At 42.3% G+C, this 24513-nt stretch overlaps 2 protein-coding genes and 1 long non-coding RNA gene across 28 annotated transcripts in view; 2 read left to right on the top strand and 1 right to left on the bottom strand.

The window, feature by feature from the left end:
* CATSPERE (catsper channel auxiliary subunit epsilon) overlaps positions 1–12332 on the top strand; it is a 199931-nt gene extending 187599 nt beyond the window's left edge. For 12 of the 24 annotated variants that reach the window (XM_072830306.1, XM_072830305.1, XM_072830298.1 and 9 more), the window contains 2 exons: positions 3246–3299; positions 8883–9688. In XM_072830306.1, coding sequence (XP_072686407.1) covers positions 3246–3299; positions 8883–9066 — 238 coding nt within the window. In that variant the 3' untranslated portion in view covers positions 9067–9688. Of the gene's footprint in view, positions 1–3245; positions 3300–8882; positions 9689–10830 lie in introns of those variants that run through there. The other 12 variants (XM_072830310.1, XM_072830315.1, XM_072830311.1 and 9 more) reach the window with 5 other exon arrangements.
* The window catches only part of LOC140635534 (uncharacterized), a 53766-nt gene extending 30526 nt beyond the window's left edge, over positions 1–23240 (bottom strand). Inside the window, exons 1-2 of the long non-coding RNA XR_012032846.1 lie at positions 22347–23240; positions 5011–5125 (exon numbers count right to left, since the gene is read on the bottom strand). This is a non-coding gene — a long non-coding RNA (uncharacterized lncRNA). The remainder of the gene's footprint in view (positions 1–5010; positions 5126–22346) is intronic.
* A 627-nt stretch (positions 23241–23867) lies between these two features.
* Positions 23868–24513, top strand: part of DESI2 (desumoylating isopeptidase 2) — a 46572-nt gene continuing 45926 nt past the window's right edge. Inside the window, exon 1 of one of the 3 annotated variants that reach the window (XM_072830326.1) lies at positions 23868–24157. In XM_072830326.1, coding sequence (XP_072686427.1) covers positions 24116–24157 — 42 coding nt within the window. In that variant the 5' untranslated portion in view covers positions 23868–24115. The remainder of the gene's footprint in view (positions 24158–24513) is intronic. The other 2 variants (XM_072830327.1, XM_072830324.1) reach the window with 2 other exon arrangements.

The raw sequence follows: 24513 nt of genomic DNA, 5'->3' as shown, positions 1-24513 counted from the left end.
TTCTCAAACCCTTCCAAAAATACAAGAGGAAGGAATATTTATAAACTTATTCTATGAGGCCAACATTACTAATACAAAAGCCAGACAAGGATACCACAAGAAAAGAAAATTACAGGTCAATATCCTTGATGACCATAGATATAAAAATCCTCAATGAAATATTAGCAAACCAAATTCAACAATGCATTAAAAAGGATCATATGCTATAATCAAGTGGGATTTATTCTAGGGATGCAAGGATGATTCAACATCTGCAAATTAATCACTGTGATATGCCACCTTAACAAAACAAAGGATAAAAATCATATGATTGGGGTACCTGGGATCAAGCTCTGCATCAGGCTCCCTGCATGGAGCTTCTCCCTATGCCTCTCTGAGAAATGTCTCTGCCTCTCTTTCTGTGTCTCTCATGAATAAATAAATAAAAATTTAAAAAATCATATGATCATCTCAATAGATGTAAAAAGCTTTTGACAAAATTCAACATTCATTTATTATAAAAACTCTCAGCAAAGTGAGTGTAGAGGGAACATACCTCAACATAATAAAAGCTCTAAATGACAAGTCCACAGCTAACATCATACTTAATGATGAAAAGGTGAAAGCCTTTCCTCTAAGATCAGGAACAAAGATGAGAAACAAAGATGCCCCCTTTTATTTTTATTCCACATAGAATTGGAAGTCCTATCCAAAACAATTAGGCAAGAAAAAAAATGTTTTAAGCATATAAATCAGAAAGGAAGGAGCAAAATTTTCACTATTTGCAGATGATATGGCATTATATTCTGAAAACACTAAAGACTCCACAAAAAACCTGTTCTCATCAACAGCCTCATCTATGACTACAGCAAAAAGAATAAAATGCTAGGGTATAAATTTAACCAAGGAGATGAGAGACCTAGACAAATAAAGACCTAGACATGATAAAAGAAATTGTAGAAGACACTAATGAATGGAAAGATATTCCATGCTCATGGATTAGAAGAACAAATATTGTTAAAATGTTCATACTACCCAAAGAAATCTACAATACAGACTCAATGCAATCCCTATCAAAATTGCAATGGCAATCTTCACAGAATTAGAACAATCCTAAAATTTGTATGGAAGGCAAAATAAAAACCAAAACAGCCAAAACCATCTTGAGAAAGAACACAAGGAGAGGCATCACACTACTTGATTTCAAATTATACTACAAAGCTATAGTAATCAAAACAGTATGGTACTGGCAGAAAAACTGACACATACATCAATGGAACAGAATAGAAAGCCCAGAAATAAACCATTCTTATGTATCTATTCATTACAAAGGAGAAGAATACATATATAGCAGGGAAAGGACAGTCTCTTCGATGAGTGGTGTAGGGGAAACTGGAAAGCCACATGTAAAAGAATGAAACTAGACCACTGTCTCACACCATACACAAAAATTAACTTAAAATGGATTAAAGACTTGAATGTAAGACCTTATACCATAAAACTCTTGGAAGAAAACATAGGGAGTAAGCCCCTTGACTTCATGACTTAGCCATGATTTTTTGGACTTGACACCAAAAGCAAAGGCAACAAAAATGAAAATAAGCTAAATAAATGAAAAAGCTTTTGTATAAAAAAAAAAAACTACTGTACAGCAAAGGAAACCATCAACAAAAAGAAAAGTCAACCTATGGAAATCACACATCCAAAAAGGGGTTAGTATACCAAATATACAAAGAACTCCTACAATACAATACAAAAACAAATAATCCAGTTATAAAATAGATGAAGATCTGAATAGACCTTTTTCCAAGACATACAGATGGCCAACAGGCATATGAAAAGGTACTCAACATCACTAACCATCAGGGAAATGCAAATCAAAAGCTAAGGTATTATCAGTAAGATATCACCTCATACCAGTTAGAATGGCTATTCTCAAAAAGACATGAGATAACAAGTATTGGCAAAGATGTGGAAAAATGAGAATCCTGTGCACTCTCGGTGGGAATGTAAATTGGCACAACCACTATGGAAATCACTATGGAGTTTCCTCAAAAAGCTAAAAATAGAATACCATATGATCCAGCAATTCCTCCCCTAGATAAGAAAATGAAAGAAAATGAAAACACTAACTTGAAAAGATGCATCCTCATGCTCATTGCAGCACTATTTATGGCAGCCAAGATATGGAAACGATGTATGTGTCCATCAATGATGAATGGATAAAGATGTGAGATAGATTCCATTTTATCTACATATATAATGGAATATTATTCAGCCATAAAAAGAAGGAAATCATTTGCTACAACATGGATGGACCTTGAAGGCATTATTCTAGAGTCTACTTTGGTTTGAATCCTAATTTTGCCATTGGCAGATATGCCATCATAAGCAACTTGCCTAGTCTCTGAGCTTCTTTCTTTATTTGTAAAATGAGTCTATAAAACTTATTTCATAATATTCTGAGAATTAAAGTACCCGGTAAAAATCCCTAATTTTGCTCAATCAAGTTAAATTTCTTTCTTCTCTCTCCTCCACATGAAAATAGGTGAAATGTTATCATTAATGTTTATTTAGCTCTGTCTTGTCTCATCCCAAGCAACCTGCTAAATCATGAAAGATACTCAGTAACTTTAGAAATAATACACGGTGCCCTATATCAAGTTCCCAACACTCTTAGCTTCCTGAGTCAGCCTATATCAGGTAAACATCACAGGCTCTTTGATTAGAACAACCTAAATTCAAATCCCAGCTCTGCTACTAACAACTGTGCAAACTTTTGCAAGTAGGTTAATCTACCTGAGCCTCTGTTTCTTCATCCAAAAGAAAGGGTTGCTATGAGGATTAAGCAGATAATTCATGTAGAGCATTTGGTACGCTGCCTGGTACATAGCAAATGCTCAGTTAGTATTCATTTTCAATAAGTACTAATGCTCAGTAAAACATTATTATTATTATTATTATTATTATTATTATTATTATTATTATTGCTGTCCCCTTGGGACCCACTATCAAAACGATGTGAAGATATTAGAAGAGCGGTGAGTTTACACTGACAAACTCAGAAATCGTGCAGCAAGCTGCCCAAGCCACACGTATGGAAAAATCACCACAGCTATGATGTCACTCTATTCTCTCCATTATTGAGAAACTGACATCTTCATCAAGATTATCTTAATGATAGATCATTACCATTAAGATTTGGAGGGAGTCTTTTAATATATTGAACTTAATTTAATCTTTAATATTATTTTTCTCATTTGCAGTTTTTGTAACCTGACAACTGTATTTGCAATAGAGACCTTTGGAATGATTCCCAGGTAATGTCTGCTGCCTAATCAGACTTTTGTGAGGGAAGTTGTAAAACAAGGGGTGACAGCCAAAACAGCAAAGGCACCTGTCCCCCATTTCTCTGGGACCCTATGTGTGACATCCTCAAATTGTATGTATCAATTATCCCAGGGATACAGCAGGAAGGAATTTCTGAGAATTGTTTGTACAGCTGGGTCCCATCCCCTTAGCCGCCACTGTCTTCCCATCACACATGTCTAACCTCTCCTTAAGGAGATGATAGGCTGCAGATCATAGGCTACAGAAGGGAGGACTGTGAGGAGACAGTGGCCATGCCCCATTGACCCTGAGTCAGTCCTCAACCACTGACCATCATTCTTTTTTTATTATTATTTAAATTTAATTAACATATAATGTATTACTAGTTTCAGAGGTAGAGGTCAGTGATCCACCAGTCTTATATAACACCCAGTGCTCATTACATCATATGCCCTCCTTAATGCCCATCACCCAGTAACCCCTCCCCTCCAGCGACCCTGTTTGTTTCCTATGATTAAGTCTCTTATGATTAGTCCCCCTCACTGATTTCATCTTGTTTTATTTTTTCCTCTCTTCCCTTATGATCCCATTTTGTTTCTTAAATTCCACATGTGAATGAGATCACATGATCATTGTCTTTCTCTATTTCACTTAGCATAATATCCTCTAGTTCCAAACATGTCATTGAAATGGCAACATTTTATTCTTTCTGATGGCTAAGTAATATTCCATTGTATATAGACCACATCATCTTTATCCATTCATCTGTCAATGGACATCTGGGCTCTTTCCATAGTTTGGCTGTTATGGACATTGCTGCTATAAACATTGGGGTGCAGGTGCCCCTTCAGATCACTACATTTGTATCTTTGGGGTAAATAACCAGTAGTGTGATTGCTGGGTCATAGGGTAGCTGTATTTTTAACTTTTTGAGGAACCTCTATACTGTTTTCCAGAGTGGCTGCATCAGTTTGCATTCCCACCAACAGTGTAAGAGGGTTCCCCTTTCTCTGCATCCTTGCCAACATCCATCATTTCCTTACTTGTTAATTTTAGCCATTCTGACTGATGTGAGGTAGTATCTCATTGTGGTCTTGATTTGTATTTCCCTGATGCCAAGTGATGTGGAGCATTTTTCATGTGTCTGTTGGCCATTTGTATGTCTTCTTTGGAGAAATATCTGTTCATGTCTTCTGTCCATTTCTTGACTGGATTATTTGTTCTTTGGATGTTGAGCCATCATTCCAATGCATCCAGGAATCAGGTAGTAAAGGCACTTTCCTGGATTCCAGTTTCCTTGGAGAGCAGAGTAAAAGGTCGTAATGCTAACACTGGGATCACAAATGACTTTGCTTCTCTGTCCTACGCCTGGTTTTTTGTTTTTGCTCTTTTGTAAAATATTAAACAAAATGAAAGACAAACAATGAAGTTATGCATGGCCCTACTTTAAATATTACTGACTCCTTGATGTTTTGTGCCAGTGGAAGATTAATAGTGTAAATAATCTACAAATGAGATAAGCCACTCGTTATTTCTAAGTGACTTTGGGAAACATCTATGGCCTTTGGCAGTGACTTCTCTTCCTCACTAGATTGCTATGTTTGATTTAGATGAATATTAAGAACATAAGTGCATCCAAGTACCCCCCCACCAGAAGGGGACTTGATGAGTTGGAGAGAGGACAGTGAAGGAGGATTTCACCTGTTTGCCCCAGCTCATCTCCTGGAGCTGGATTCCAGCAGCTCCAGGGAATATAGTGCAGCCTAGGGGTCTTCCATAGGTTAGTGACTGCAGCTTGGTCTCCGTTACACCTGAGCTGTGAAGTGGGGACAGAAGCAGAGCAGGGGTTAGCTAGTGGTGACCACTTTCCTACCGAGAAAGCCCTTTTCATGAGCAAACAGGGACTGGAGATCAAGCTGTAGGAGGCAAAGATCTTGGTACTTCCTTGTCCTCTAGTCCAGTACTCAAACACATCCCCAAATTTTTCACTGTGTCCTTTGGAGTTGTTAGCATATAACCAACCAACTCCCCTAAATCTTCAACCATCCTCTGAACTCTCCTTCTAGGTCCCTCTAACCCCTGCTGCACTGCTTCACTTTTAGCCCTCTAGAGTAATAGCTGTTTATTTTCCATTGATCCCTGGGTGCCTCAGGGTGCCATTACCACCTCCCGACCATTATCTATCCTGGGTCTATTAAAACAAAACAAAAAAAAATTTTTTTTAAACACACACCTTTTTTTTACTTACTATTTCCTTACATTTCAAAGTGTATTACTTCAATAATACTTCTAGTACTTCTTTACCCCTCTGGGATTCGCTCCCCACCGCCAACCTCCAACTACCTACTTCCTCTGATTACACCTGAGCAGCCAAGGATTGGTAAAGAAAGTTACACAACAGGGCAGATTAATCACCAACTTCATATAGGTTGCCAGCAATACCTGAGTCTCTCTCTGGTCAACCAATATCCCCACTCTCCATAACTACCTCAGACCTTATCGAATCAGCTTCCTCCTTGGACCATCTTTCCTTAACAAACATCAGGTGAGCTTGTTCGCCATTACAAAGACATTAGGAAGGAGGCTGCAAGAAGGAACACTCCTGATTCCTGATTCCAAACTCATAAACCTAATATCATCTATATCCATTCTCTCTTTTTTCCATCCTGTTACAATGAAAGATTATTCCTCTTCTTTAAATATAATTCTTCTACTTATGCTTTGAACCCTCTTACTTTCCACTTTCTAAGGAAACTTCAAAGCAATTACTTTTCTCTTTTATATATTCAACTTTCCCTCTTAATAAGATCCTCCCCATAGGCTTTTAATCACCCCCCAAGGTTTTTTTTTTAAGATTTTATTCATTCATGAGAGACACAGAGAGAGAGAGACATAGGCAGAGGGAGAAGCAGGCTCCCTGCGGGGAACCCGATGCAGGACTTGATCCCAGGACCCCGGGATCATGCCCTGAGCCAAAGGCAGATGTTCAATCACTAAGCCACCCAGGTGCCCCCACCCCCTGTTTTAAATTTAAATAAATAAATAAAACCGCAACCTCCTATCTCCCTCCAGCTGCCATTCTCTCTCCCCCCTCTTTTGTGAGACAAAGTTCTCCAAACGCTTGTCTACATAACCTCTTTTTCCCTATATTTTATCCCTTTTTCTCTAATCCACCCACTCTGCTCTTTGTCTTACTACTCCACCAATGACCTGCCTGCGTTGGTTTCTGAATTAAATAAAACAGCCCCCTTTCCCAGTCTTGAAGCACTGGTCTCAAGAAAGGAGATGAACCTTATTATTCAGCCTGGCCCTAGCTGTTTAGTGTCTCTCAAACCTTTGCTTGTCCAAGATACCTTCTTAGTACTTTGGGTCCCCTAGTAGTTGAGGGTGTGCCAAGACCTGTCAGTGTCGCAAAGAAGACCCTCAATCAGCACCTGGATGCAAGCTAATTGGAAGCTGGACCCTCAGGCAGCAGCCTTTAAAGTATGCAAATAGAGCTCTTTCAGGAAAAGACTAGGAGATGAGTGTTTTTATCTGCTCCCCCTGCACCAAGTCTTGGGTTAATAGCCAGTTAAACTGAGTTTGTTTGTTATAATCCTATACTACTAGAGAATGTGAGCTCTGCCGGCCACCAGAGCCAGGCAATAAAGGGTACGTCCCCTAGTCAGCAGCCATAGCAGTTGGGGCACCAGACATGTTCACAGCTCCTTTCAGAAAGATACCGGTGACCTAGGTAGAAGCAGAGAGGGAACATCAAGATGGCACCTGCCACAGTCCCCAGTCTCTGGAGAGGATTGTAGCCAGTCCCTTGATTTGTGTTAAATCAGGAACCTAAACTTCAGGTTGCAGCTTTTAACATAAACAAATAGGCCTCTTTCAAGGAAAGACAGAGATGGGCATTTCAGTCTGCTGTCTCTGTGCTGAGGGGGCAAAAGGGGGGCTTAGCCACTGCAAGTCCATGGGGCCCTTTTTGTTTGCTATAACCTTGTGGGTCTCATAGACACAAGCCCAGTTGGCTTTCAGAGCTAAGTGTTTGAGGCACCCGTCCCTCAGGTGGAACTCTTGTAAGTTGGGCCTCTAAACATTGAGTCCAAACTCTTTACTCTTCAGGAGAAGCTGGAGTTGAGAGTTCCCTCCCAGTTGTATGTTGCTATGCTGGGTGTGGGATTTACAGTGAGACTATCCTAGTTTCTTCTACCCATTTTGATGTGCCCAAATGTGTAGATGTTGCTCAGCTAGTTTCTAGATTTCTTTTGAAGGGAACTGTTCCGTAGGTAGCTTTGGCATGGGTGTGACCATGGAAGGTGAGTGGATGGAGCCTCCTATGTCACCATCTTGAACTGGAACTGGCCTACACTGAACCTGATAGATATTTGCCTGTCCTGATCTTACCTCATGTTTCATTGGTGTTGACTTTTCCTTTGTTTTTTTTGTTTTGTTTTGTTTTTTACTTTTTCTTTGACTGCTGTATTGCTTTATGGGTTTTCCTAAACTTCTATAGTCACTCTTTCTCAAGTAAAGAAAGGCTTGACCTCCTTCACCATCCAGTAAATATTGATTTCCCTCAGGGCTCAGCACTGGTCTTGGGAGCTTCTCACTTTGGCAAGCTCATCCATTCTCACGGTTTCAGTAAGCATCTATATACACATGACTCCTGAATCATATCTCTAACCCATCCAGAGCCAAACATCCCACCGTCTATTAACTTCTTCTCTTAGATGGTTCAAAGACTGATCAAACTGCACATGTCCAAAAATGATCTCATGATCTTATCACCCATCCCCTTCCCCCATTATTTGTCCCACTCTAAAAGGGATCCATCTGGGTAATTGCATACAGCCCTACGAGTCATCATTGCACAGCTCCAAGAGAATCCATTCACATGGGCTATAATAAGAATGATGCCTTCTGACGATGAACATTGTGTGGCAACCCATTTTTCAGATTTCCTTATCTCAGGAAAGAGCATATTGAACCATACAAGCCAAACACCTATGAGTCAAAGAAAAAAAAACCCAAACAAACAAAACCTGGGGTTGTGTTCATTTCTCTATCTTCAGCTCATCCAAACAGTCATTGGCTCCCATTCATTTAATCTCCTGAATTGCCCTTGAACAAATCCACTTCTTACCAACCCCGTCACCACCACTCCAATCCAAGGTACCATCGTCTCAGATGGGAACTACTGCAGTAGACACCTGACAGATCTCCCCTCATTCATTTCTATTTCTTCTGGTCCACTTTCTTCACTAGAGCCAAAGTGATCTTCTCAAATGCTAATTTTATAACTTGAAATCCTTAAGTTTCTTCCCATAAAATGATTAACTCTTCAACATGGCCTACAAGACCTTCCATGATCTGGCACTGACCTGTTTCTCTAATCTCATATTATATTCCCCTAATCTTTTCCACTCTAGACTCACCAACCTTCTTTCAGAAGGTCCCATACTCCATACTCTGTCCCACAGCAGGACCTTTGCACATGCTATTTCTTCTATCTGGCAACTCTTCCTTCCCTTCTTTATCTACTTAACTTCATGAACCACATTTCTACTTAATTCTTCAAATTTTAGGATAATCATCTTTTCCCCCATGGAGGCATTTCTTGACTGTATCACCAGGTTAAATCCTTCCTACAGTAAGTTTTCATTGTGTTGTATATCTCTCCTACTTAGTTCTTATGACAAGTGTAAGTTTATATTACTTTTCTCATCATTGATTAATAATTATGTCTCCTCTAAAATGCAAGCTTTCTAAGGATGGGGAGCATGTCAATTATTACACATTGTTTTTTCAAGCAAACCTGGCTTATATCAGATGATTTGTTGAGTTAGTTAATTAACTTCCAAGAAGGAAACCATTCACTGGAACCAGGTTAAGCATGTATTCCCATAGGAGAAAGGTCAGAGTAAGAGGACTAGGGATCTTGGGAAACTGTAACACTGCAAATAAATAATTATGGCTTAAAAGGGAACCAAAAACTAAAGTCAGATACCAGGACACCAAATAGAAAGTACCACAGTGTTTGGCTCAAGCAATAAATAAATAAATGGGGAGGCACCCATGCAGAGTGCCAGGTGAAGAGGGAGATGTCTGGCACCCAGCTTAAGATAGCATCTAATAAGTGGTATACACACACACACACACATACACACACACACACAACCCTGGTTGACCCTCAGGCACCTCCAATTCAATATACCCAAAAGTAAACCAACCATATGTATTTACACACTCTCACTAATGTGTTCTTCCCTCTGAATTTCCTCTATCAGTGAATGGTGATAGATAGCATCATAGTCACCTCATTCCAAAACTTGGGAGACATCCGTTACTTGCAAACCCCACATCTCAAAAATCCAAGATCAATCCAGTCTAACTTTTTTTTTTTTTTTTAATTTTTATTTATTTATGATAGGCACACAGTGAGAGAGAGAGAGAGGCAGAGACACAGGCAGAGGGAGAAGCAGGCTCCATGCACCGGGAGCCTGACGTGGGATTCGATCCCGGGTCTCCAGGATCGCGCCCCGGGCCAAAGGCAGGCGCTAAACCGCTGCGCCACCCAGGGATCCCTCAATCCAGTCTAACTTCTAAATCTGTCTGCTTCTCTCCATTTCCTCAGCCACTAATTTACTAAAGATCACCATCATAATTGCATTATTACAAAAACCTCATAACTGGTTTTCCTCCCTCTACATACATACTTCCCATTCATCCATTCTTCACCCTACAATCAGAATCATCCTTCCAAAATCCACACCTTGTAGTTTAATAAAAGCTGTCTCTCGGGGATCCCTGGGTTGCTCAGTGGTTTGGCGCCTGCCTTTGGCCCAGGGCGCGATCCTGGAGTCCTGGGATCGAGTCCCATGTCGGGCTCCCGACATGGAGCCTGCTTCTCCCTCCTCCTGTGTCTCTGCCTCTCTCTTTCTCTCTCTACATCTATCATGAATAAATAAATATTTTTTTAAAAAAAAGCTGTCTCTCTCATCTCTAACCACCTCTCATTCTTGATCTCTACTACTCTGCCTACCAGTTCTAATCATGCTGAATTCGCTTTAGTTCCAGAATATCTAGAGTGATCTTAAGGTTTTCCCATGCCTCTGTGACTTTGTGTGTGCATCTCCCTTAGCCTAAAACTCTATGCCCACCTGTTTCTTCCTCTACTTCCAGGTATTTTTATCTAGCGAAGCCATTTTAATGCCCCTAATCCTACTCCTACCCAGCTAACTCCTACCAATTCCCAGTTCAAAGGTCATGTGCACTGGAAGGTCTTCCTTGATGTCTGGCCCCCATGAATTTTATTTTTTCTCTAATTCTATTGATCACACTATTTCCCTCCCTAGTTGACCTCAAACACTAAGAGGCAAACATCCCGAGGGTAGACAGGATGTCTTACCCTTACACTTTACCTTTATGCAGCTTTCTGTCAGTGGCATAAGAACTAGCCATTCAAACGTTGTTTGACTAAATAAATTAACAAAGTGAATGATAACTTCTAATGACTTTTTTTTCTTATTTCAGTCCAAGTGGCTACCTGGTTGCTGCTTTCCTCTTTGTCCTGATGCTACTGTTCTTCAGTATTCTAGTTTTGAGCTATTTCCATTATATGAGGATTTATAAACAACAGATTTATGAACCAATTAACAGATATGAAAGAAAACAAAAGACTAATTAGGAAAAATGGAAGTTTGTTTAGTATGGATATATATAGAGAGAGTGTGTGTATATATATTTATATTACGAGTGTGTATGTGACCAAGAAATACTAAGGATAAACACATAGTATGTGCTTATCAACAAAACAAGCTTATCAACACTCAAGCCCCTGAAAAATGTTTTTAAATTACCCCAAGACAAATATTCTCAGATCTATTGTGTGTTATAAAATTAATTTTAAGGTGTTTGCCCTTACCTTAACATATTCTATATATTCTTACATGGCTTTTTACAAATTAAAAGAAAAGAAAACTAAATTTAGCTATTAAAATACTTCCTAAGAATGAATGTAAATTTTTGAAAGTGTATAAGTGTGTCAAATGTTTTATAAGTGGGGTGGGGGAGGGATACAGGGAAAGGCTAGATCTCAACACCTGATCTTGACATGACCCAAAGTCAAGAGTTGAACACTTAACCAACTGAGCCACCCAAGTGCCCCTGAAATATTATTATTTTGCACAAAACTTTTCATATGAAACCTTCTGAAAAAAGCTTAATGTGTCCTAAACCTTATATGGCTATAGCTAATTTATGTATAAAAAACTTAGTGTGTCCTAAATAGTTTTAAATATATTTCAGAAGTTTTTCTATTGGTAGATTCACACATGAAATGTACAAATTATATTGAAAATGAGAAGCTGATGCTCTAAGTTTTAATTTTAAGTTTTAAAATACGATTTTCAAAAAAAATAAAATAAAATAAAATACGATTTTCATGTTCAACATAAGCTTCTTAACTTGTCCAAATGTTACCACAGCTTTCAAACAATTAGTGTTTGTAACAGTCAGAGTTCAACTAGAGAAGCAGAATTTGTGGGAAGTGCATATGTGTGTGTAAAGAGATTTATTTAAAAGAACTGGCTTATGTGATTGTTGAGACTAGCTAAACTAGTCTGAAATCTATAGGACAGAAATCCAGAATAGAAGATCACAAAAAATATAAGAGCAAGATGGAACTCCACGGACACAGATCAAAGCTGTTGTCCATAACTTGAATTTCTTATTTTACTAAAATCAAGAACAAGACAAGCATACCTGCTACTCATCACTGTTTTGAAAGTTCTGACATTACGTGAGGAAAATAAAATAACCACTATAAATACTGGGATAAAGGATAAAATCCTCTCTTTCACTAATAAGATCATATGCCTAGGAAACCCAAAAGAATTACTAGATTAAAATAATTTGATGGTTCAATATGAGGTAAATATTTAAAACTTAATACTTTTTCTAGGGGTGCCTGGGTGGCTGAGTTAACTGTCTGCCTTCTGCTCAGGTCATGATCTCAGGATCCTGGGATCAAGCTCCACGGGATCCCTGCTAAGCAGGGAGTCTGCTTCTCCCTCTGTCCCTCCCCCTGCTTGTGCTCTCTTTCTCATAAATAAATAAATAAATAAAGTAACTTTTCTCTAAAATGTTATATAACAGCAATAGAAATAATAAAAAGTAATTTATTAATTGTAGTGACAAATTATATAGAATTAAATTTAATATAAAATGTGTATGACATACATGAAAAAAATCTGTAAAATATTTATTGAAGGAGGTGAGACAAAATCCGACAAAAATATTTGATAGAAAAAAAAAGCAAAACCACTTAATAGAAGTGAGAGCTAAGAATAGTCATTTTACAAAGGAGCATACCCAAATATCCAATTAACGTATTTAAAACAATTGTTTTCTAGTGCTTACTATGTGCCAGGAATTGTTCTAATAATTTACCTAATCTTCTTCAACAATGCTCTCAGATGGGAGTATTATTATTCCATTACAGAGATGAGGAAACTGGTACAAAAAGGGTAAATAATTTTAGTAAGGTCACACAACTGATAAGAGATGGAATTCATACTCAGGCACACTGGCTCCAAATCCCACATTTATCCTCCGAGAATGCTCGACCTTACCAGCAGTCAAAAAAAAAAAGAAAGATGCAAACTAAAGTTACAGGGAAGCTTATACTCTTCGCCTGGGTGCACAAACTTAGAAGAATAATACCCTTAGGAAGGAATGAGAGTCAGGGATGGGAAGGAAATTCTCCTTTTCAGATTTATTTATTTATTTATTTATTTATTTATTTATTTATTTATTTAAGAGTGTGCATATGGGGGGGAACAGTGGGAGGGAGGGAGAGGGAAAGAATCCCAAGCAGACTCTGTACTGAGTTTGAAGCCTGACATGGGGCTTATTCCATGATCCTGAGAACGTGACCTGAACCCAAACCAGAGCCTGATGTTCAATCAACTGAGCCACCCAGGTGCCCCAGGAAGGAAATTCTCTCACACTTCAGAAAGAAAAGCAAATTATTTCAGCTTTTATGGAAAGTAATCCGGTAAGTATTAAAAATATACATGCTCGTGGACCCAGAAATTTCACTCTTAATAATCTATTTATGGAATGAGACGGGATGGGGAGGACCTATATATATACATGCTGTATCATTGGTTGTCATGACAAAACTCTACGAACAAAGAATTAGCCTATTAATAGGTGAATAGTTAAATAAATGATTGTACATTGATCACATAGATCTGTACTAGTTGATTTAAAAGATTTTCCACACGTTTTTGTTGAGAAGAGCAAGCTGCAGAGAAGTAGTCACAGTATGACTTTATAAACAAAAGAAGAGCTCTGTTTACCAGGGTGTGAAGAAATGTGTGGAAAGATACTTATCATCTTGTTAACATTGTGTGCATGCAGACATGTATGTCACTGTGGGAGGGGGAGTGGGGATATACCAAGAGATGTAGAGAGGAAGTTATAAACCAAACCCTGAAAACCATGGAAGAGGGAAACAAAAGAGGAATAGCATGTAAAACTTTCTCCTTAACGTAGAACAGGGCGTCTGTGCACAAAGCAAATGAAACGATCATCATCACCCAACCTAAAATGATGTAATTACAGGTGATACTTGCTTTCTTGCTATTGTTTCCCACCGCATTGAACTTATACCATTTGTTGAAAGATTTTGCTTATTTGAGAGAGAGAGAGAGCATAAGCAGGAGGAGGGGTGGAAGGAGAGGAAGAAGCAGACTCCCCGCTTAGCAGGGAGCTCAATGTGAAGCTCAGTCTCAGGACCCTGGGATCATGACCTGAGCCAAAGGCAGATGTTTCACCAACTGAGCTACTCAGATGCCCAAACTTATATGATTTTTATTCATTTAAAAAAAAAAAAAAAACTCTTTTCATTGTGAACAAAAGAATGGGAAATGAAGAAGTGCAGACAGTAAGTGGAGATCACTCTTTCAGGGAGTTACTTTCTTTCTGGGTCAAGAAGCAAAGAAATGAAGTCCAACCAGAGGCAGAGTTGAGGCCAGGAAGATGTTATCAAATATTGACAGGAATAATCCAGTAGCTGGGGAAAATTGATCTTTGGGAGAGGAAGGGGTAACTATTGGGCCAAAATCCTTGAGCAGGCAAGATAGCTGAGATCCAGAGCTGAGACTAAGAATGAAACATCTCCCTCACTGTTGCAGGAGGGAAGCCAGAATTCCGGGGTGCTGATGTAGGTGAGGTGGTAGGAAGATTAGTGGTTTGTGGTAGCCTTGAGAATGCTCCTCACAGGCCCTCTGCTGCAACAGTGCAATTGTTGGAGGGCATTGGCAGCTGAGCTCTAGCATCCACCATCACATTTGCCCAAGACCATATACCTACCCCCAGGCTGCTCCCCTCCAGTAACTGAGCGCAGTGGGGTTACTTCAGCAGACTAGATCCTAGGTAGACCAGGACTCCTGCCAGCCTGTCTCAAGAACTCCTCAAGGCTTTCCCAAACCTTCCGTATATTGAATGGCTGTCACATGGTGATGTGGGACACATCCATCCAATCTCCATCTCTCACCCTTTCTCTCCCCCATTCTCCCAACCCTCCACAGCTTCCTATTTCCTTTCATTCAAGTACTTCCTATGATAAAATCACTGCATATTTAATTCCATGTTGGTGACTGTTTCTCAGAGGACCTGGAGTAACACAGTGGTGACACAAGTGGTTTGAGAAAACAGGCGGTCACAGGGCATTTGAGACTGATCCAGCATCCAGCATCCAGCATCCAGCAGGCAAAGACAGCACCATTCTGGAGAATATGAGGGGCCCCAATAGTTTCTGGCTCAAGCTGGTGGTTCAGTTTCTAAAGTTTTTCATTGGTAGTGACCTGGGTAAATGTCCTGGTGGAGGGGAGTGCTAGCAGGTGCAATGGAGCAAGTGTTTGAAAAACATTGGCTGACAAAGACAGCAAAGTCTGTGGGTTACAGCTAAGTTGTATATATATATAATATATATAAAATACATACATATACATATGTATGTATTTTAATATGTATGTATTTTAAAGATTTGAGAGAGAGAGCAAGAGAACAAGCAGGGGGTGAGGGGAAGGGGCAGAGGGAGTGGGAGAAGCAGACTCCCTGCTGTGTGGGAGCCCCATGTGGGGCTTGATCCCAGGACCTTGGGATCATGACCTGAGCTGAAGGCAGATGCTTAGCCAACTGAGCCACCCAGGTGCCTTAAATTATGTATTTTTTAAATTGATATATAATTGACATATAACATTGTGTAATTGTATAAGTTTAAGATGTACAATGTGCTGATTTGCTAAATTTATGTGTTACAATATGATCACCATTGTGGCATTAGCTAACCTCTATCATGTCACATAATAATCATCTCACTTTTTGTGATGGCAACAATTAAGATCTAATCTCTCAGCAACTGTGAAATTTATGATGTGGTATTGTTGACTATAATCACTATGCTGTGCAGTAGCCCTCCAGGGCTTATGTACTAGTTCCAAGTTTGTACCCTTAAACAGCACCTGCCCAATTCTCCCAGCCCTCTGCCTCTGGGAACCCCCATCCTACCTGGTTTTATGAGTTTGGCTTTTTAGGATTCCACACATAAGTGAAATCATGCAGCATTCGTCTCTCTGTCTGGCTTATTTCATTTAGCATAATGCCCTCAGACTCTATCCATGTTGTTGCAAATAGCAGGATCTCCTTTCTTGTGGCTGAATTATATTCCATTGTACATATATGTATATCACATCTTTTGTATCCATTCATCCCTTGACACTTAAGTTGTTTCTATATCTTGGCTATTATAAATCATGTTTTTTTTTAAGATTTTATTTATTTATTCACGAGATACACACACAGAGAGAGAGAGAGAGAGGCAGAGACACAGGCAGAGGGAGAAGCAGGCTCCATGCAGGGAGCCCAATATGGGACTTGATCACACCCTGGGCCGAAGACAGGCACTAAACCACTGAGCCAACAGGGATCTCCATCATGTTTCAATAAACATGGGAATGCATATATTTCTTCAAAATCCTGCTTTCATTTCCTTTGGCTATAGACTCAGGACCAGAATGGAATTGCTGGATAATAGGGCAGTTTTATTTTTAATTTTTTGAGAAACCTCCATACTATTTTCCATAGCGGCTGAACAAATTTGCATTTCCACCAACAGCGCACAAGGGCTCCCTTTTCTCCACATCCTCGCCAACACTTGTTATCACTTGACAACCTGCAGAAGGTTAGAGAGAGCCTCAGCAGTTAGAACCACAGTGCCTCAGTGGTAGCTTATATAAAGAGATCATCGTCACCAGTAACAGAAAGACAGACATGACTGAGGAACTTCAATCACAGGGCCCTAGAGATGTTTGACTCCTCAATGAAGGCAGCTTTGTTATGCAAAGGTCAAGGTGCTGGCAGGGCAAACCCAGGACCCTGGGAACTGGGACAGGGACATCTGGATGGATGCCTCTGAATATGCCACCTCTCCACACCTATTGTCCCCATGCCCACCCTCTGGGCATGCAGACATTGCCCATCTGTCTCTAGTAGGAGCTACCACTTTTGCTGAGCTGGAGGATGCTACAGAAGCCACCCCTTCACAAGAGAACATGTGCCCCCACCTGCTGTCACAGGTTAAATCCCAGCATTACCCAGCTGGTGACACGCTGGGCCTGATAAGGGAGGGAAGAAGGAAAAAAAATGAACCTGCATTTATCTGCAGACCCAGGGGAGTACACCTGAGATTGGATTCCAAGGGTTCTTTAAAACTGGATAAGCAAGTTTTTGTTGACTTGGAGTCACTTTCTCAGGATATGGGATTTAACTAACACCCTAGCAAGGACCCTAAGGGATGGGGCAAACTTACTGCAGTCTCTTAGAAACCTGGAAAAAATGCCAGCCAACTCTCAGCAAGTAGAAAAGCCTGACTGTCCTGGTGTTGGAATAAAAAGGCTCAGGGAGGTGATGGGCTAGAACGGATGCACTACATGAGGCCCAGATGGCACACTATTCATCAAGGACAATCTAATGAGAAGACCACCAGCATCACTGAAATGCCCAATGGTGGAGGCCACTGCAGCCAGGGATGAGGGCAGGTGAGGCAGTCATAAACCAAGTGTATTAACACTCCTGAGGAGGATGAGGCTTCAAAGCAAGAGAGGGTGATGGCACTTCACTTCAAGAAGCCAGAAGACCACAATAACCATAATGACAGGCAAGGAGGGGTCACAGGGATTTGACCTGCAGGGAATTTGAAGATAGCCAATAGAATATGCTGGCATTAGTGGCAAAATTGCAAAATAGCCAACAAGGCTGTTGATTACATCTATTAATAGGGAAAAAAATGGAGGAAGTGGCTAAGGGCAATTGTCCTAAAAAAAGTAACGCAGTCCCTTGCTCCAGTCCTCAGACCTGAGTAGGTTACCGGACCCAGAATCCAACAGTTCCCTAGGGAAGAAGGACATTGCCACACTGTGGCAAGTCTATACCATGACAATTTCCCCAGACCCATGGCCACTTACTCAGGTGACCATACTGGTGAAAGGGGAACAGCTAAACATTTTGAGGACTATTAGACAGAGGTCTGAGTTGATGTTGATACTCAGAGACCCAAAGTGTCATAAAAACTCCCTTTACACTTGAGGACCTCGAAGTGTCATAGTAGCTCACAGGCACCAAGAGGTCCAAGTAGCACCAGTTACAGCTGGGCTGGTGTGCCAGATGTGGTATCCATGCTAGGGCAGGTTCATTGGAGCTCAGGTATCTGGAATGTGATAATCGATCTGGCAAATGCATTCTTTTCTGTCCCATGAGAAAAGGTCAGAAGCAGTTTACATTAGGGACACTTGGGTGGTTCAGTTTTTGAGTGTCCGCCTTCGGCTCAGGTCATGATCCTGGAGTCCCAGGATGGAGTCCCACAGGAGTTCCCCGCAGGCAGCCTGCTTCTCCCTCTGCCTATGTCTCTGCCTCTATGTGTCTCTCATGAATAAATAAAATTTTAAAAATAAATAAATAAATAAATAAATAAATAAATAAATAAATAAAACAGTTCATGTTCACATGGAAAACAATATTCCATTATCTGCCCGTCTTACAGAATTCCTAAGGATATACCCTCATACAGGTAACCAAGCCAAGTTCCTTGGCAAGCCAAGTCCATGTCTGGTCTGGTCACATGCTGTTGTGGGGCCCAGGTCCTATTGTAATAAAGAATGAAACAGCCACTAGGGCAGTTGACTGCCCAAATTTCAAGAAGGATTTCTATTTAGCACCAAAATGGAATAATTCTGGAAACATGGGAAGCACAGCATTGACAGTTGAGTTACATTGAACTCTTACCCCCAGCCAGGAACAATTAAATGTTGCAAAAAATGATCATCCACTCCAGATATAGAGCAGCAGCACCTACCTTAGCAGCTACTTCAATGACCACTATGCAAGATTGATCGAATATCAGTCACTTTCCCTGTCACATCCATAAGCTGGTACAATCATCAAAGGCTTAAGAAGCCACTTCATTACAAAAGACATGTAAGACAAAAAATGCAATTATCTTCTGAATTTTTCAGTGGTTTTTCCTCCTCAGTTTGCAAGTCCAAAATGGAAAATGAACTGTTTCAAGATGAACTATAGAGTCTTACCTTTGCACCTTTTAACCCTGGACGACTTAACCAGCTGCAAGCAGTCAGGATGGCCCCCCAGTGATCCTTGCCTCCTAGCATTGACACCCTGGGCAGTCCTCCTCCCACGTTGCTCCAGAGTTGGTTTGTGTGACAGTCGGTCACTTCCAAGCTTCAGTTACAAGACACTGCAGTTTCCTTGCCACCTTCCCACTCTGGATCCCTCTGAGAGAAGCAGCCACCAGCAGTGACCCTAGAAAGGCCCATTTGGTGATGAACCAAAGCCTCCCGATTCAGCTACATGAGTGAGTTTGGAAATGGAGCTTCCAGCCCTGGTCCAGCCTTCAAATGACTGAAACTCCAGGAAAGACTGAGCCAGCAACATTCACCTAAACATCAATCAGATGCTCTCAGACTCCTGACCCAGAAACTGTAAGCTGTTTTAAGCTGCTATGTTTGGGGGTAACTCAGTACACAACAATAAATAAGGCACAATTGGACTTGGTTCCTCTCTACAACACAGTTCACGAAGCAAGAAACTTAAAATTTATCTTCCTCTATAACGCTTTGGAAACTTAGGTCTCCCTCTAGGTTGCCTAAGCATTTATGGGAGCTTGTATCGAGGCTCCTATCTGTTTCAAATCTGCCTTTCTACTTGCAGAGGCTGGGACTCTGCTGCCCAGTTGGTTTCTCTAGTACCAGGTGCTGGAGGCTCCGTTTCCAAGCTCACTCCTGTAGCTGGCAGGCACAGGCAGGAGGAAGAAGGGCTTCCTGTCTCCACCTTTCCTGTCTGTGTGATCTTAGCCATTTTTATTCACCCCGGCAGGGCAGCAGGGCAACAGGCTTTAGTAGCACTGTTTGATTTCTGACTCCAGCTTTTCTTTCTTTTTTTTTTTTTTTTTTTGAGACACCTTTATTTTCTGAAAAGAGAATTGATTATTCAGAAAGAGTTAACAGGAGAAAGGATTCCCTAAGGAAATTTCTCTTATTTTTAATTTAAATTCAGTTAATTAACATATGTTTTATTGTTTTCAGAGGTAGTGGTGATTCATCAGTTGCATATAACACCCAGTGCTTCTGACATCATGTGCTCTCCTCAGTGCCCATCACCCAGTGACCCTGTCACCCACCCTCCTCCCCTCCAGAGACCCTCAGTTTGTTTCCTATGATTAAGAGTCTCTCATGGTTTGTCTCCCTCTCTGATTTTTTCATTTTATGTTTTCCTCTCTTCTGCTATGATCCTGTTTTGTTTCCTAAATTCCACATATGTCTAACTCAAACTTCTAAAAACCTTCCAGGACCAGCATCATCCCTTTAGAGACACTAGTCCAGCTCACCAAACTGCCCTCTTCAGAGTTTTCGATTCCAGCTCAACAGGAGTCTCCTCCAAGCTCTAAAAGTCTTTAAATCCCAACTGTTATTGTTCCCCAAGGCCTGGCGATGACAGCTGCTTCTGGTGCCTACTACTTCTCTAACAACTTAGTGATCCCTGTTTGTCTTTTTTAAGCCTCCAATACTCAATTTACATTTATATTAAATTTTATATGAAATGTTCCTTACATTAAATTTTCTTTGTTAATATTTATATTACATTTCCCTCGTTTCTATTAAGTTCTGTTTATATTTTCTTTATTATTACTGGTGTAGCTTCTGACAACTACCCCAAATAAGTCTCCCTGTTATGCTCTACTACTGCCTGTCTCCTTCAATTTAAATGATAAATTAATAAATATATCCATTTTTTTTATGTCTTCCACTGGTTTGTTAGCTTCATGAGGGCAGCAGTCATGTCTGTTTTATCACAATGTACAAGTGATACACAGTGGCTGACACATAGAAGGCACTCATTTAATACTTGTTCAATGAATGAATGGATAATTTGTTTTTGGTGGATCAATACCTAAATCATATGAGCAATACAACTCATCTCATCATCTCACAGTGAATTCTTTTTTGTATCTAACGAATTCAAAGTGACCATGGAACATCCTGTGTGTAGGCAGAATAACAGCTCTCCTCATCAAATTCTCCAGAACCTGCAAATAAACTACCTTCCATTGGAAAATACTTTGCAGATGTGATCAATTAAGGATCTTGAGATGACATTATCCTGCATTATTCAGGTGGACCAATATAATTACCAGGGTCCTTCTAAGTGAAAAGGGGAAGACAGGAGAGTCAAGAGAAGATACGATGATGGAAAGATATTAGGGCAATGTGGCCATGAGCCAAGGAATGAGAGCAGCCTCTAGGAGCTGAGAAAGGAAGCAGGTGCTCCCCTTAGAGCCTCCAGAAGGAACACAGTCCTTGATTTTAGCCCAGGGAGACCCATTTTGGACTTCTAACCTCTAGGACTGTAAGATAAGAAATTTGTGTTATATTGTTTTAAACCACGTAGCTGGTGGTCCTTTGTAACAGCAATAGGGAACTAATACCTCTTCTGGAGAAGTCCTATAGTCTGCAGGTTATACTGGCCTAGTGCTCAGGAGAAACAAGGAGTTTGGGGATGAGGGCATTAGACTTTTCAGCATGCATGTGATAGTGGCAGCTGAGAGCCGATGAGATCACAAAGGCCAAAGTGAGGATGCAGGCTCAAAGGTGAAGTGAGCCAGAGGTGGGAGCCCTCAGTAGCACAGCCAAAACTAAACGAAGTGCTAATGGATAGTGCCTTTTCTGCTCTAGTTTGTTCAACTGAGGAAGATGGAGAGGAAGGACACAGTGGGTAAGGAAAAGGAAGCAAAGCAGCAGGATACACCAAAAACTAATTTTAGAAATTTGTCCACAACATGTCTGATGACAGTCAAATAACAATCATGCACACAGACCTACTGTCACTCAACACTGGCAAGTGAATCCTATTTCCCTAGTATATTTGTTTTCCCTATTCTATACTTCTCTCTTTCTTCAAATTCTCTACATCCTTCATGTTCCCCCTCTGACTCTCCAATGATCATCCTGCCTCCTATTTTTTGAGAAAAAGCAAATCAGGAGAGAATATCTTCATCCCCTCACCCCCAAATTTCTAACCTGTGTTCATTTGTCTTCTATATATTCTATGCCACCACTATGTATCTGCATCGGCCTCATATGCTGTCACTATGGATGAAGCATCCCTTGTACTCAAGGTCAACCCTGCCACTTGTGCACTCGATTGCTTCTTCTTCTCACCTTGCCTTTAGAAATCTCCCCCATCTCCTAAATCATCAATTTCTATCTCTTTGCATACAACTCTACCTTGGGATCTCTCATCTTTCAAATGGCCTCCGTTGACCACACAGCCCTATGCCACTATTATCTCAAATTGCCAATGGCCCCCATTTCTTCACCTTGCGTTCACTCATCAAACCATTCCAGATATTCTTTGGATCCCACTTCTCCTAAGGCTGCTCATGTCAAGATTATCAGTAACCTCCTTACTGTTGAATCTGATAGTCGTGGGGCTCCTGCGTTGCATGTTCTCCTGCCTCTGTGGCTCCTTTTCCTCCTCTACTTGACCTCTAAAGGAAGAATCCTAGAGCTTTACCTTCCGCCCCTTTCTTTAGCTACACATTCTCTGATAGGTCATCCAATCAGCCCCAAGGCTTAAGAGTCTATTGATAATGACCTGTTTATGCCAGTGCCTCCCTGACATCAGGGATGTCTACAAGGCATTTGAAACATGACCAGACCATACTTCTTGATTTCCCTTTTCCCAACTGTTCTTCCCAAGTTTCACATCTTATAAATGGCACTACCACCTACAGAATCTCCTAAGCCAAAAACAGCTAGAAATTATCCTTGAATACTTTCTCCCTCACAAACTCAACACCCAACTCATTAGCAAGTTCCCATAGGCTCCAGTTTCAAAATATTACAAACAGAGTTTTCTCAGCGTTCCCCAGTACTCCCAGCATCCAAGCCACCTTTTGGCACACGCTGTGGAATAGCTTCCTAATTGCCTGAATGTTAGCTTTGTTCTTCCATTTTGATGGGATATTTGTCCAGATATTTGCCATTCCAGTCTCAATTGTCACCAAGACCCTCCAGCTGCAGCCAATCTAAGATTGTCAACCACTTTACCCTATTCTGATTCTCTGCAAAGCACGTACCACCCATATTTGTCCTTCCTCCTTCTGATTACGGTATTCCCCAGGGCCTACACCACTACCAGGCATATGGCGGGTACACAACAAATATTTATTGAATAAACAGAAAAGCAACTACTTGTGTCCCTGTTTATGCTAACCTGTGACTACTGCACTCTCTTCCCATGTCAGCAAGATAGTTCCATAAAATGTATGATTTCGTATTGAGCACTAACTGGACGCATGTCGTGGCCCGGCCCTCCCCTCCCCTCCCCTCCCCTCCCCTCCCCAGCAACCTGCCTTCCTCTATTTCCTCACCCCTCCACGTGCAAAAAAATAAAAAAATTTAAAAAAAAAAGGCAAGGAGGGTGTGGAAAACAGAGTCGTCGCTATGGTCTTTTGCCACATTCCATTCCGCCGCCTTCAAAGGGCTCAACGCGACAGAAACTAACAGCAGCAGCACGGAAGAAAAGGAAAGGTTGAAGGTAGAGGACTTCACCTGCAGCCAAGGGCGGACCGCACAGGACCGGCGCGGACCCCAGGCACTGCATGCCGGGAGCTGTAGGCTCGGGAGGAGGCCTGGGACGGTAAGGAGCGGGGCCCGCGCTGCATGCTGGGAGCCGTAGTCGTCGAGCCTGGGCCTCCGCGCTCGGAACGGCCAGCCGGAGTCTCCTCGCTGCATGCCGGGAACGGTAGTCTTTCTGGCACCCCCCGCTCCTCCAGCGCGGAGAGGCGCCATTTTAGGTCCCGAGGTGCTGCCGCTCGGAGCCAGAGCGCAGGCGGGCTCAGCCCCGGCGCCGGGCCGGCCCCGCCCCCGGGGCGCCTGGCGCCCGCCCCCCGCCCCCGCTCAGGCCCCGCCTTTCCCCACGTGTCCGCTGCCGAGGGGAGGCGCCTGAGCCGGAGCGGGCCCGCCAGCGGTCCGGCCCCGTCGGCGCAGAGGGTCCTGTCGGCGGCGCCCGGGAGCGGCCCGGCTCCCCGATGCTCCCGCGCCGGCTGCCGCGGGCCGGGCTGTGCGCGTAGTGCCCGGCTCTGGCTCCCTGAAGTGGCCGCGGGGGTGGGAGCGGCCTCGGCCCCGCGGAGACGGAGCGGCTGGAGGACGAGGCGGCGGCCGCGGGGAGGAGGATGGGGGCTAACCAGTTAGTGGTGCTCAACGTGTACGACATGGTGAGTGCGGCCCAGGCCGCGGGGCTCGGACCCCGGCGCGACCGCGACCCCCACCCCGACCCCGACCCCGACCCGGGCCCCCGCGCCTCCCGCCGCGCGTCCCCGCCGCCCGCTCGGCTCTGGGGTGGGGGAGGGGAGGAGGAGGCTGTGGGAATCCGCGCACGTCGGGGCGCCCGCGGGCTCGGGCCGGGGCTCGCAGCGGCTGCAGGGGCGGCGGGGCCCCCTGCGCCGCCCGGAGCCGCGGCCGGGCCCGGCGCCTCGGCGGCCGGGCGGGGGCGTCCTGGGGCGCAGCGTCCGTCGCGGGGCGGCCCGCCGGCTCCCGCCCCCGCGCCGCCGGTCCTCCCCGCCGCGCGCCT

Source organism: Canis lupus, chromosome 6 (genome assembly GCF_048164855.1).
Source record: "Canis lupus baileyi chromosome 6, mCanLup2.hap1, whole genome shotgun sequence".
Classification (NCBI taxonomy): Eukaryota; Metazoa; Chordata; class Mammalia; order Carnivora; family Canidae; genus Canis; species Canis lupus.
Note: the sequence above shows the minus strand (reverse complement) of the source record. Positions and strands in the feature narration are given on the sequence as shown.